The sequence below is a fragment of the Theobroma cacao genome, chromosome 4 (assembly GCF_000208745.1).
Source record: "Theobroma cacao cultivar B97-61/B2 chromosome 4, Criollo_cocoa_genome_V2, whole genome shotgun sequence".
NCBI lineage: Eukaryota > Viridiplantae > Streptophyta > Magnoliopsida > Malvales > Malvaceae > Theobroma > Theobroma cacao.
In genome coordinates, this window is record NC_030853.1 from 1,975,087 (window position 1) to 1,988,300 (window position 13,214).

Genomic DNA, 13,214 nt, shown 5'->3' on the forward strand with positions numbered 1-13,214 from the left:
TAATTCATTAAACATGATATCTATTGCAACTTGAAATAAAAAATGGACTTAACTACGCACTCACAAACTTGTTCTGTGTAAAAAGATTTTCCCTTTTTCTTGGGCCAACCATATTAGTATTAATTTACGATAAGTGGAGGGGACAATTGAACATTAATTCAATGATTTCAAGCTTACCGTGTTGATTGGCCTGCAAACTTTTTCTCCACTTTGATACCATAGAAAAGTAATCTTTTCACTCCCTCGTTCCTCAATTCCTTCCCCTTTCGGCCAATATAATACTTTTGAACAATCACCGAGATGATTAAAAGCAACTCTGTTGATTGCGGTTGGAATTTCCTCCCTTTAACATCATTTAATTTTATCGTCAAAGAAATGTCAGTATAATGGAGGCATATTGGTGACGAACAGGTTCCATCCACAGAGGACTGACTTGGGGGGAAATTTGTAGATGGAAGTTGGTAAAATTTTTATAAATACCAATTAAAATAGAAAATGAAAATTAATATATATGTCGATAACATTTCAGATAGTAGATTCTAAATATATAAATTAATTTAGTGAATCAATAGTTAACGAAATGGGAAAAAATTATTATAATCTTTTTATTAAAGTTCCAAAGAGAATAATATTTTAAAGTTAAACATTTTCATTTTTCGTATAAATGGTTTACTTAACAAGCTCTATTCAGCGATTTATGAGTTGTGACGACTTCATATAATGCAACTGCACTCAGGTCTTTTCCTTATTTTTAATTCATACATAATATTCCCTGCTTATAAATGTGAAGGTGCTCGGCCTCATAGGATCCATACATAGTATTCAAAAAAGAAGCAGAAGATATTTCGCTTTGTAGCAAATATCCTATCATATAGCAGTTGCCTGAAACTAGCTACCTTCCCACTTGAAAAATATTTCCCTCTATCTCTTTGCTACTGGACTACCATCTCTCCCGTTCGTTTCTTCTCTAATCAATCAATTCCTTTCTTCCCAAATGGCTGGAGCACTAGTCGATGCTATCATGAAACATATAGCAGAAATTGCCACTGGGGGAGTAGTAAAAGGGTACAGATGGGTGAAAATGTTGAGAGGAGTCAAGAAAGAAGTAGAAAGGCTTGAAAGAAATTTTGAGTCTATCCAAGACGTGCTTGAAGATGCAGAGCAGAAACAGACGGTAGAAAAGAATGTCGAATGTTGGTTGGACAGGCTGAAAGAAGTGTCTTATAACATGGAGGATGTGTTAGATGAGGGGAACACTGCACTCATCAGGTTGCAAATAAATGGTGTTGGAAATGCTCCCCTTTTCAAGAGGATGGTACGTTCCTTTATTTCATACTTTTGTTTTTATAGTCGAGTTGCTAGGTATCGTCACCTTGCTGTCACGATAAAGGATATCAACAAAGAGTTAGATGAGCTTACTAAAGAGAAAGATAGGTATCAATTAATAAAAAGGGAAGTTAAACAACCTAGACGAGTCGAAAGCACTTCTCTTGTGGATGTGTCAAAGTTGCATGGTCGAGAGGAGGTCAAGAAAGACATAATGAACAAACTGTTGTGTCGGACTAGTGAAAAGGGAGAGGATATCCAAACCATCTCTGTAACAGGGATGGGAGGAATTGGCAAGACATCTCTTGCTCAACTCATCTATAATGACGATGAAGTTCGGACACATTTTCACAAGACAAGTTGGGTCTGTGTCTCCGATTTTTTTGATCATGTTAAAATTGCGAGAGCAATTCTTGGAGGCCTTGATCAAGATCCAACAGACCTCCACAATCAAAATTCATTAGGAATCCTTCTAGTTAAAATTCGTGAGAAGATCAGAGGAAAAAAGTTCTTTTTCATTTTAGATGATGTGTGGACCGATCGTGAAGAAGATTGGGAACCACTAATAACTACTTTCCGATCTGGCATGTTGGGAAGTAGGATTTTAGTGACTACTCGTAAAGAGTCAGTTGCGACGGTGATGAAGTCTTCTCACAAGTTTAGTCTAGAAAGATTGTCTGATGATGTTTGCTGGCTTATACTTAATCAAATTACATTAGAAGGAACGAAGAATGAAGGGGATAAAACTTTTCAGGACATCGGGTGGAAAATTGTGAAAAAGTGTCAAGGTTTGCCCCTTGCTGCAAAGGCTCTAGGAGGTCTCCTGCGAGATAAAACTAGAGAAGAGTGGGAAAATGTCATGAATAGTGAGATATGGAATTTAAATTTGGCACATGAATATATCTTCACCACTCTTTTACTGAGTTATTATGGATTACCGTCAGCAATTAGACGATGTCTGTTGCACTGTGTAATCTTTCCTAAAAATTATGAAATGTGGATAGATATCGATTTAATTCCACATTGGATGGCACTAGGCTATTTAAACTCTGGTGAGAATTCGGAGAAGGAACTAAAAGGAGATGAATACTTTAAATGCTTAGCAGCTCATTCCTTTTTCCAGGATTTTCAAAAAGATGAACATGGTACTATTTATTAGTGTAAGATGCACGATATAGTACATGATTTTGTTGCATTTTTGACCAAAAAAGAAGTTGTGGTAAAAGAGGTCAATTCTGTCGAAAATTTGGGATTGGACTCATCATCTGTAAGAAAGGTTCGTCATTTGAGTTTGACAGTTGGAAAAGGGCATGATTTCCCTTTGTCTGGTGCCTATCACTTGCGGAGCCTTGTTGTGACTGCAAGCAATAACAATTATGATGTAAATTCTGAAGACCTGCGTAACTTATTCTGTCAATCGAAACGCCTGCGGCTATTGGAGTTTGGGTTCAAGAGTGAAACGAGTTTGGTTGCAGAAAAATTTCTCAAAGAAATGAGGAATTTGATTCATTTAAGATATCTTAAATTGAGTCATAGCAATGAAATAAAAAGATTGCCAGAAGCTGTGTGTGACTTGTGTAATTTGCAAGTCTTAGATCTTTTTAAGTGCAGAGGTCTTGAAAAGCTGCCAGATGGGACAGGTAGATTGATCAACTTGAGGCATCTTTCTACCGAGGGTTGTAACAGCCTACAGTACTACCCAAAAGGGATTGGGAGATTAACTTCTCTCAGGGTATTGTTCCCTGTCATTGCGAATGCCGACGGTAATGACGCTAAACAATTCAGTGTTGGTGATCTGGAAAACTTGGACCTCCTTCGTAAATCTCTTCGGATAAAACTGGTGGGAAATGCCATCGACAAGGATGAGATTAGGAGAGCCAAACTTCAAAACAAGACGCATCTCAATCGATTGTATATTAAGTTGGAAGGAAAAGAGATGAAGGAAGATGATGTGATTGCAGCCTCTAATCCACCTCCAACCTTAGGCGTAGAGTTCACCAGCTTGTGGATGAGCTAGTACTCATCAACTCGTGCCAAATCAATGATGCTAGAGCAAAACAGGTACCCCAGCTGTGACTTATACCCTTTCTGTATTATGCACGTCCTTGGAACTTAGCAGGTCAAGTTTTTCATCATTACATTTCAATGATTGAATGCTGAAATAAAGATATTATTTTTGCAATCCCATAAATATTTTTAATTCTGTATGTATTTTAATAAGATGTGCTTCGGATTATGTCGCATAATTGATTAATGTTGATATTTTTAAGCCATCATATATTAAGCCGTCATAATATATAACTTATCAAATGAAATGTTAGAAAAATACTTCTAGCTCTTTTTTGTTATGTTTTTTTTTTACTAACATATGGATTCTGAATTAAATTCATAGGGGATACCAGAAGAGGTTATCTTCCTGGTGAATGAAAGTAGCTTGTTGAAGGCGAGAACAGAAGATAGATGGTGGCGTCTCCCTATTGTATGGTTGTTAGTTGTAATACAGTCTGTTTGCAATTTGTTTAATCTCTCTTTTATAAACTTATTGTACGTCTTGGATTACTGTAATGGTTTATTCTGTTGTGTGTTTGTCTTCTGGATGAAGGAAACCTCATTTCTCCTAAAACGCCTTATTTCATATTGTGTGATCTTTAGATTGTGATGTAATATGAAGGACTAATTTATGGTTTTTGAGAAGAAAAGATGGGACGAGTGATTTATTTTCTATTCAAGTGATGAGGAATAAATTCCACATCCATCTTGGGCTTATGAATATTATTAAGTTTCTTCACTTATATTATTAATTAATTTTAAATTGAATATCCGACGTCTTAAAAAATTCATCTAATATTTTTTGAAAGATTGGCTTTTCATAATTAATATGATATTTTTATGAATATTAATTCTAATTGCTATCAATTGATTGAAGTAACACAAGCTCTCTTTCCAATTTTTTCTTTAAAGAGTAGCTACCCAAGAGAAACTTTAGCTCTTTGAGGCCTTCTCACGGAGCTGATTCGGGCATTCCTCCAATGTGGGAGGAGTTGTCCATAATATTTTAGACTCTCTGAATGCTCTGCAAATTGAGCTTTGAAGCAGAAGCATCATACTTTTGTTTCGCGTAGGTTTTTAATTTTATTTTATATATTTGTGTTGGGGTTGGAGGCAGCAAGAGAAAGGAGGGACAGCAAATTCACAATTGACAAACCTACGGCAAGCAAAATAATTGGTTTTGCAAACTAATATTCAGGGTACCAAGTTTTTAATTTTTCTTCTCCTTTCTTTTATTCTTATTCTTAGTGTTGATGAATCATATATATAATTCTTTTGAAAGGTAAGGACAATTTTATTGACTTTACCAGTTTTATTAATTAACAAATGGAATATCAGAAAAATAGCTTTTTCTGATGGAACAGTTTGTCAGAAAAAGTGAATATTTTCTAAAAATTAGTTTTTTTCGACAAAAAACTCTATCTGAAAAGCCAAATCCAAATACCATATTGGTTAATGATATAACAACTTCTAAATTGTAATAATGCAAACTCATACCTAAAAAAAAACAGATAAAGAACTTGTATCACAACAATGAAAGGTATATACAGATGGAACAGTGTTTAGGACCCCCACCAGTAGATGGTAAAATGTTGTTGACAAAGATGACTATGCTACAATCCACTTCCCAATAAGCCCCCTTGTCTCGAGATTTCCATAAACCAAACTTGGCCATGAAGTATAATCAAGAATCTAATTCTAGTGAAACGTACACGACTCTGTTTTGCTGTCTAAAATTTGTAAAGCAAATATGCTTCCACTAACTTTCGAAAATTTTCAACCGACAAAAGAAAAGTTCTTTAGGAGATCCGCATTTTCGAAATCTTAGAACAAGATTCCAAGCATGTGGTTGCCTCTCATTTACTGGGAAATTTCTCTGGGCTTGTAAGCTGTAGAGAAATATAGCAGAAAGCCACCATACCAGCCTATTTAAACTCAACCCCGCTTAAACTTCAAACAACAAAGCTAGCATAGCCTTACCCGAGTTTCTTCTTTCTCAGTTTCCCAATGTTCAAATCCGTTTGCAAGCCTAATGTTGATAAAAGTTGCGTCAGAACTACTACGACGACTAAGAGTCTACCTATTCTGCCCACTGAGGAACAATGGCTAAGCATATTCAGGCGCTTTGATTCTGACGGAGATGGCCTCCTCAGCAAGCAAGACATTGCAAATGCTTTCAAAGCCCTCGGTGTATCTCCCCCAAACAAGCAAACATTTGCAGCCCTGAGCCACGTGGATGAAAATGGAAATAGATATATTGGCGAAGGCAAGATTGGAGAGCTGGTTCAATATGTTATGAAACGTGGTTACACCATCAAGTATTGTTAAGTTAATTTTCATCTATACTCAGGAAAAATCAAATCTATTACTTACCAAAGGTCCTATTTACCAGTTGTTTGTCAGATGTAGCAAGCTCCAAAGACTATTAATATGAAGCATTCTTTTAAGAGTGCTTGTTTTAGTGTATTATTTTGGTTTAAATAATAAAATCTCTGGCTCCAAAAAGTAAATCTGCTCCTGGAATCCCTGGTTTTGCCTAAATCCTGGATAAATTGTTCTTAACTGTTGATGAGATGGTGATGTTGTGCAAGAAAAATATACTCGTAACTGGTTTGGGTACTCAGAAATGGAGATGAGACCCAATGATCAACACTTCAACATGCTTTAACTTGACACAAAGATTGTTTCTACAATACTAACCTTGGAATGGAAGTAAGTGGTTTTTTTTTTTAATATTCAGCTTGAATTACAACAAAAGTTCGAAAGTGAAACCCTCTTTCTTGGGACACAGAACTATTTTTGTTTATTGAAACTAAGGTTGATTGTGCATCAGTAGACTTTGGCAAAACACATCTGAATGCCATAAGAGATATCAAAATTGAAGCATCTTGAATTGACTCTGCAACTAAAAATTGGAATCTACTTTTTACTTCAATGGACATCAACCAATTTTGCACAATTGAGGTGCATTGAAGATCTGATTCCCAATCTAGTTGAAGGCTTGCAGGAACCAACGGAAAGCTGAAGGTTGAAGAAGGGAGTTTATAGTACAGTGTGTTTCTTTTTTGTTTCAAAGTTCAGTGTTTAAACGTTGAGCAGTTTTGTCGTTTTCTTTACTTGGACATGATGTAGTGAAACGGTGGATACACGTGCCGTTTTCTTGTCTCTTGTTTAAAGTTGTACGACACTTCCTTGTGTCGTTTAGGTCTTGTTACTTTACTTTTTCCTTGAATGCACGTTTGTGCTACCGTTTTGGTTCTTTCTCCTGAAGGCTTAGCAGCCATGTCGATAGTCAGAGCTTGTTACCGTTGGCATTGCAAAGGAAACAATGCATTGTTTTCTGTGCTTAGCTGACTCAATTTGATTTAGTCTCTCAAGGCTGAATCTAAAGAAATCACAACTTTTTGGAGAGTATATATAAATGAAAATGCAACCGTTATGCTTGGGTTGCTTATGATTCTCTGATGTACATTTTCTCTTTCAATTTTCATCTGTTCTTCAAGCTTTCTTCATTTTTCCAGGAAAGGTTTTCTTTCAAACTTCTTCAAGGTGGCTATCATTCTGGCTAAGGTTGGAACTTAATATATGAACTGTAAAAAGATACTATGAAAGTTTGTCAAAGAAGTTTTTCATTGATTCTAACACGAATTTTAGAGTCTTTCTGTCTCTCCAGGTATTTTCATTCCACAACTGAAGCACACTTTTGTTTCCTGTTGTAAGAGAGAATAAAGTCTCAAACTTAGATTCCAGCAAAGAAAGCAAAGCCAGTAAGTCTGCGGTCAGGAGCAACAGAGAGAAACTGGGTATGCTTTGGTGCTCTAGTTGCTGCATCAGCAAAATTTGTTAAATTACATGCTCTAGATAAGTGGGGGGATTTGCTAGGGTTAGTGAGTAGTTTTCATTGGTGGAAAAAGGTTGGGCGGATAAAGGTTTTTGTCCTTTTTGGACAGGTTTTTTTCCGACCTTTAGTGTGCTTTGTGGCTTAGGCTTATAGATGACAGTAGGTTTGGGTTTGAGTCTCGGAGGGAGGTATTGGCGGCTTTGATCCACAACCTCCCTTGTTTTCTTTACTTTCTTGATAGCTTGAATGTCTTGCTTAATTATTTTTTTAACATTCTGAAATAAGGCCTAATAGAGCTTAAGATTGTGTCAAAATAGAAGTTTGAATGCACCAAAACTCCTCTCTGCCTTACGGGTGTCACGGCAATCTCTTCTTGGGTGCTGCAACACCAAAGCCTCAGTTTATTTTTTCACATTGTTCTTTCAGGCACTGTGACACCCAGTCCTCTGTTCATCCAAAGCGTCCTTGCCTTGTTAGGGCGCCGCGAGACTCCTTTCTTCCATGGCCGCAGCCTTCCATGCTCTGTCTTGAATTTCCGACTTGTGATGCGGTTTTTTCCTTCTTGGAGGCTAAGCTGGATAAAGTAGTAAACATGAAAATTGTAACTTTGCCTCTTATATTTCCAATGATCAAGAATAATGTCAATTGAACTTTTGTAGTGGAAGATATGCTCGAAATACTACTAGAACATGAGTAGTGAAAGTCTATGCCTTGAATGCATTCTTTTTCACTACTTATCACCCTTTTTATAGCACACATACAAAAGCAGCAAACTTACTTAAATAATAACTAAATTTAAAGTAAAATATCATAAAATAACTCAAAGCAATTGAAGCCAATATAATTAACTTAAATAAAATAAATGATTAAAAATAACTAATACTTAAATTAAATCTCAAGAATTTAAACACAATACACTCAAAATTGTGATTAAATAACTTTATAAAATAGAGTTATCACGAGATTGTGCTCTAAGCACTTTTTTTCAAACAAAGTCAAAGAGGTCAAAGGATTCAAATTAAAATTTAAGTACGGATCATTTCAAAGAAACAACAACAGAACTCAGTTGCCAATTTAGCCAAGGCATGAAATTAAAATTGCAATTCCAATTTGTTAGCACTTAGAAATCAGTATTCATTTTTACTTTTTCTTATGAATGCAAAAGGCAATAATTAAATATAGCTTAAATTAAATCCTATATCTTGGTATCATTAAGGAAGTCAGGTCCAATTACAGTTAAATCTTTATAAATTAATATTCTTGGGATGGTGAAAATTAATTAATTAATTAAAATATTATTTAACTAATAAATTAATAAATTATTAATTTATATATCAATTGATAAAAAATTAATTTATCAAGGTATTTTTTTCTAAAATATTGAACTTAATACATATATTATGCATAATTTTCTCTTGCAATATTAGAATACTACACTAGAACTTCTTAATGCATTAAGAAAGAGATGGGGTTCAAGGAGACATCATATTCAAGAGGAAACATTTGAGTCATATTTTACAAAAGATCTCATAATTGAGTCATATATATATATAATTTTGATGTATAAGGAGATTATTAATTTATATATCAAGTGAGATTTTTGTTTTTTTAATGTATTATCTTATAAATTTAGTGAATTATTAATTTACCATATTGATCTCAAGTCGAGACCAATAAAAAATATTATTTAATCAAAATTATTAATTTACCGAGTATTAATTTATAGAGATTATACTGTAATTTTGTTTTCTTAATGAGTACTTAATTCAGTGTGGCAGATTGGCCCAACGTTAATTAATTCTATATATATAGTTTTTATTAGGCATTTCCAAACTATAATTAGGCTTTTACGGAAAGAATGATAGGCGCATGGGAACGAAAAAATATATGAATTAAGCTTCTATTTTATTAGGACTAGTTTTTGGACTTTGAATATATGTTTTGCATGTTTGGTTTCACATATTTGAATTTTTTTTTGGAAACCACATATTTGACAGTGTATTAATAATAAAAATTAAATTATTTCTATACTTATTATTAAAGATACAATTAGATTTCTTTTCTTTTAACAAAATGAGAGAATTTGATGTCAATTATCTGAAAAACTTAAATTGATAGAAAAAATCTGAATTTTATATTTAAATTCGAACAATTTTGATGGAAAAAGCATTGAAAATTAATTTTAAAAACAACAACATTTAATAATTTCAAATAAGTTAATGCTGAGATTCTATACACAACCTTACACAAATGTTCATTCAAAATTATTAATCTATAGATGTATCTAAAAATTAAGTTTTTCATCCAAACTCATGAGTTTAACCTGATTTGAGTTCGATCTAGATATGAGTTTTTAAGAGTGGCCCGATAGCTCAAAGATTTTTTTTTTTGGATAAATCCAAATTTGTATTCGTAAAAAAGAGCAGGTTGGCCTGCTACAATAAGTACAGACTACATAATTAAAGCAGCAAAACTTTGTGTCAACAAACAAAACAAAAGCAGGGAAACAGCTATACAAGTATCTAGTCCCTAGTTTCTTAAGGAGCAATCCATTAATTCTATCTCCTGCACAATCTGCTGCATGCCCTTGAGCCGAATTCTAACAGCATCCTTTATATAGTTGAGAATTGCCAGTGTAGTACCAGCCCTCTTGTCATGAAGCCTACTATTCCTTTCCATCCAGACAAAGTAAAGATATCCACTCCATTAACGTATCACACGGCTAAGTATGTTATGAGGTATTTGGAACCAAAATTTCCATGAGGATGAGACTGAATAAAGTCAACCTCCCGAATTATAGTCAACTGATATATGTTTGGGATATGTTCTATAAAGCTGAAATCATTGATCTCACGATTACTTGTCAATTAATGACTGCCAGTATGCCTTCATCACTTTTCAGTTCCTGAAGCAAGGGATAACTTCCGACGGCGAACTAGACAGACATTATCTTATAATTTTTCTTATTTCCTTTATTCTTGGTGTCACATGAACAGCTCGACTTTAATTCATTCCGTCCAGGTTTAAGTGATAAGTAAAAAGGGTTAGACATGCTTTGTCTGTAGTGTAGATTCTTTCCCAACAGGGCATGAAAGCGAAGAACTTATGCATTGCTTGAAGACAATATTTTAATTGAAATAAAAAGGAAATTATATTTTCATCTCTCAGGACCTTATAATTTATATATATATATAAATGTGTACCCAACATTGACAAGCCAAAAATCATGATGAATAGGAGTAATTAAATTCTTCAGATGAGAGCTTCGTTCCAGAAGATTTTTGCTACTATCTAAGTATACTCTGCTTCTATGCCATGAATTTTTAACTCTGATTAATTTTGGATTATATTGGATCTGTAAAAGTTCTTGATTTGTTGCAGGCTGCTGACAGAGAGAGCAGATCACAAGCAATTTGAGATCGAAACTAGAGACTGAACCCAAAATAGCTGCTAGCTTGGGACTGGAACTACTTTTGAATTTGGTACGTTGATTTTCTGGCTATGATTTTCATTCGTATGCTTTGCTTAATTGATTTGAATTATGTATTAATTATGTCATTTTTTTAATCTTTCGTCTGTAGTTAAAATTGATCATATTGGTTTAATGAAACTTTTGATTATTATTTTTAACAAAATCATAAAATTATAAATTTTTTTTAAAAATTAAAATTTTAAATTTATTTTTAACTTTTTTGAAACATCTATTTTGAAATTTTAATTTTGTATGATATTTAGAGAAATAACGGCCAAAGTTGAGTTTGTTTGACCAAAAAAATCAAAAAGAGAGAAACCAAGTAGGATGGAAGAAGCATGGTTTTGAGAATAAAGTGTGAAAAAAAGTAATAAAAAGAGACTACTTCATGAGGAGTGATTTTGTATTTTATCTTAAAATAAATATTATTTTTGAAAAAAAATTTAATAATAATTATAATTACCTAACAAATAGATTCAAAAACTAGAATTTTGATACTCACATAAAAATTAGGGAATGGTAAGTAAATAATAGTCACCAAACACATTCATCTCATTACAAACCAACCATTAGGCAATTAATGCGAAGTAAATTATTTTTAATTAAAACACATTTTTTCTTTGTAAGCGAGTTAATTAATTCCAGATTCTCAAAAAGAATTTTTCCCAATAGGAAAAAGAAGTTGAAAATAATGGGACAAAGTGGAAGATCAGACGACACTAGTGTTGCAATTAATATCGAATCACTGTTATCTTCCCTGCAAGCTGATTTGAGCAATGCTCGTCTGTCCATGCCACCAAGCTACTGCATATTCAAAACCCCAAGCATACTCTCAAGGCACAGAGAAAACTCATTTCTTCCCAATTGCTTTTCAATTGGGCCTATGCACCATGGAAAAGAGAATTTGGCAGCCACAGGTAAAATCAAAATCAAGTACTTGAAAGGTCTTCTGTCCAGAGTGATTACATTTACAAGTCCGGGTACAATGTCAAAAAAAGCTAGCAAGATTGAGCACCAGAAGATTTTAACTGATTGCATTGCTGCCGTTAAGTCGATTGAGAAAGAGGCTAGTGATTACTATGCAGGACATGATTATGCAGCAGAATTAGGGGATGAATTCGTAAAACTATTGGTGCTCGATGCTTGCTTCATTATTGAGCTATTCCGTAAGGATGCTGCAGAGATCACCAAAGAGCAGGATGACCCAATTTTCTCCATGTCTTGTATGCTCCAATTTCTGCATCATGACTTGATTTTGCTAGAAAACCAGATACCCTGGTTAGTACTTGAAACCTTGTTTGAAAAAACCAAACTCCCTTCCGAAACCAAATCCCTGGTTGAACTTGCCCTTCATTTCTTTGCTAACATGTTTTCATCTCATCCATTTCGAAATAAAACAAGCCTTTTTAAGGGCCAAGATATCAAGCATATTCTTGATTTGTTAAGGTTATCCTTGGTTTTACCCTCGGAAGAAATAAAAAACAACCCACGATCTGGATGGCAGCCTATTCATTCCGTCACTAGACTCAAAGAAGCAGGTGTGAAATTCGTGAAAGTTGCACCAGATAGCATCTTGGATATAAAGTTCAGAGACGGTTCTCTTGAAATTCCATCCCTGCTAATTCAAGAGACAACAGAAACAATCTTACGCAACCTGATTGCCTACGAGCAATGTTTGCCACATTGTCCGCCAATTTTCACTTGCTACGCCAAGCTCTTGGATAACCTCATTGACACCACCAACGACATGGATATACTATGCAAGAGGGAAATTTTCGATAACTGGTTGAGTCCTGAGGATGCAACCCAGTTTTTCAATAAGCTGTACAATGACACTTACGTCAAGGTATTCTATTACTCTAAACTTTGCGATGACCTGAATCGTCATTGCAAACGGGGTTGGCCTAGATGGCGTGCTTACTATGTGCAGAACTACTTTACCAAGCCCTGGGCCATTGCGGCTCAAATTTACGCTGTCATCATGTTCGTTCTCACCTTGTGGCAAACCTATATCAAAAAGGGTTGATGATTTTCCCTTTGCCTTAAAGTGTGTCTAAATTATTTAGTTGCTTGTTTTGATATGTAAACCAAATCTATTTTAATGCAAATTAGTCAAAAAGAGAAGAGGTCGTTGATTATAACAGTATCACAATTTCCTTATTTTCTAAATAAATTTAAGTGAAAAAATCACCCTATAAACAGAAAGATAGAACACATGAACAAAATAAAACAAAAATTTGGTGAAAAATTAATTAGTCATGCATGTGGCTAAATTAAATTTATGGCACCCAAAAATTGTCATCTTGAAATCTCCACCGCTTTCTCTTCTCTACATATACAATGGATCATTTCCAGACTTCCTGTCAATAAATAAACAGAAGCCCCAAGTTAGTATTTGCAAAGTCTTAGGTCCCAAGGACTTGGAATGGGATCTCTGTCAATTGTCAAAAAGGTATATTGCACATGGGATGTCTGGGCTAATTAAAACAAATTCTATATATGTAAGATAGGGGGGAAAAGGGAAAT

The 13,214-nt window shown here is 34.3% G+C and overlaps 3 protein-coding genes across 4 annotated transcripts; all 3 read left to right on the forward strand.

The window, feature by feature from the left end:
- Positions 995-2,485, forward strand: LOC108661537 (disease resistance protein RGA2-like). The gene has a single exon (XM_018118953.1). It carries the CDS (start codon positions 995-997, stop codon positions 2,483-2,485), a length of 1,491 nt encoding a protein of 496 aa, XP_017974442.1.
- LOC18600968 (putative disease resistance protein RGA3) lies at positions 2,492-3,343 on the forward strand. Its single transcript, XM_018118954.1, has one exon. It carries the CDS (start codon positions 2,492-2,494, stop codon positions 3,341-3,343), a length of 852 nt encoding a protein of 283 aa, XP_017974443.1.
- LOC18600971 (UPF0481 protein At3g47200) lies at positions 10,456-12,721 on the forward strand. Of its 2 annotated transcripts, none has more exons than XM_018118930.1 (3): positions 10,456-10,511; positions 10,598-10,698; positions 11,346-12,721. In XM_018118930.1, the coding sequence occupies exon 3, from the start codon at positions 11,380-11,382 to the stop codon at positions 12,712-12,714; it is 1,335 nt and encodes a 444-aa protein (XP_017974419.1). In that variant the 5' UTR covers positions 10,456-10,511; positions 10,598-10,698; positions 11,346-11,379; the 3' UTR covers positions 12,715-12,721. The 2 variants fall into 2 exon arrangements, with proteins under 2 accessions (XP_017974419.1, XP_007031818.2); XM_007031756.2 differs by having other exon boundaries at positions 11,361-12,721.

Coding starts and splice junctions, on each gene's coding strand:
- LOC18600971 (XM_018118930.1), top strand. CDS start 11,380: ATGGGACAAAGTGGAAGATCAGACGACACTAGTGTTGCAATTAATATC.
- LOC108661537 (XM_018118953.1), top strand. CDS start 995: ATGGCTGGAGCACTAGTCGATGCTATCATGAAACATATAGCAGAAATT.
- LOC18600968 (XM_018118954.1), top strand. CDS start 2,492: ATGCACGATATAGTACATGATTTTGTTGCATTTTTGACCAAAAAAGAA.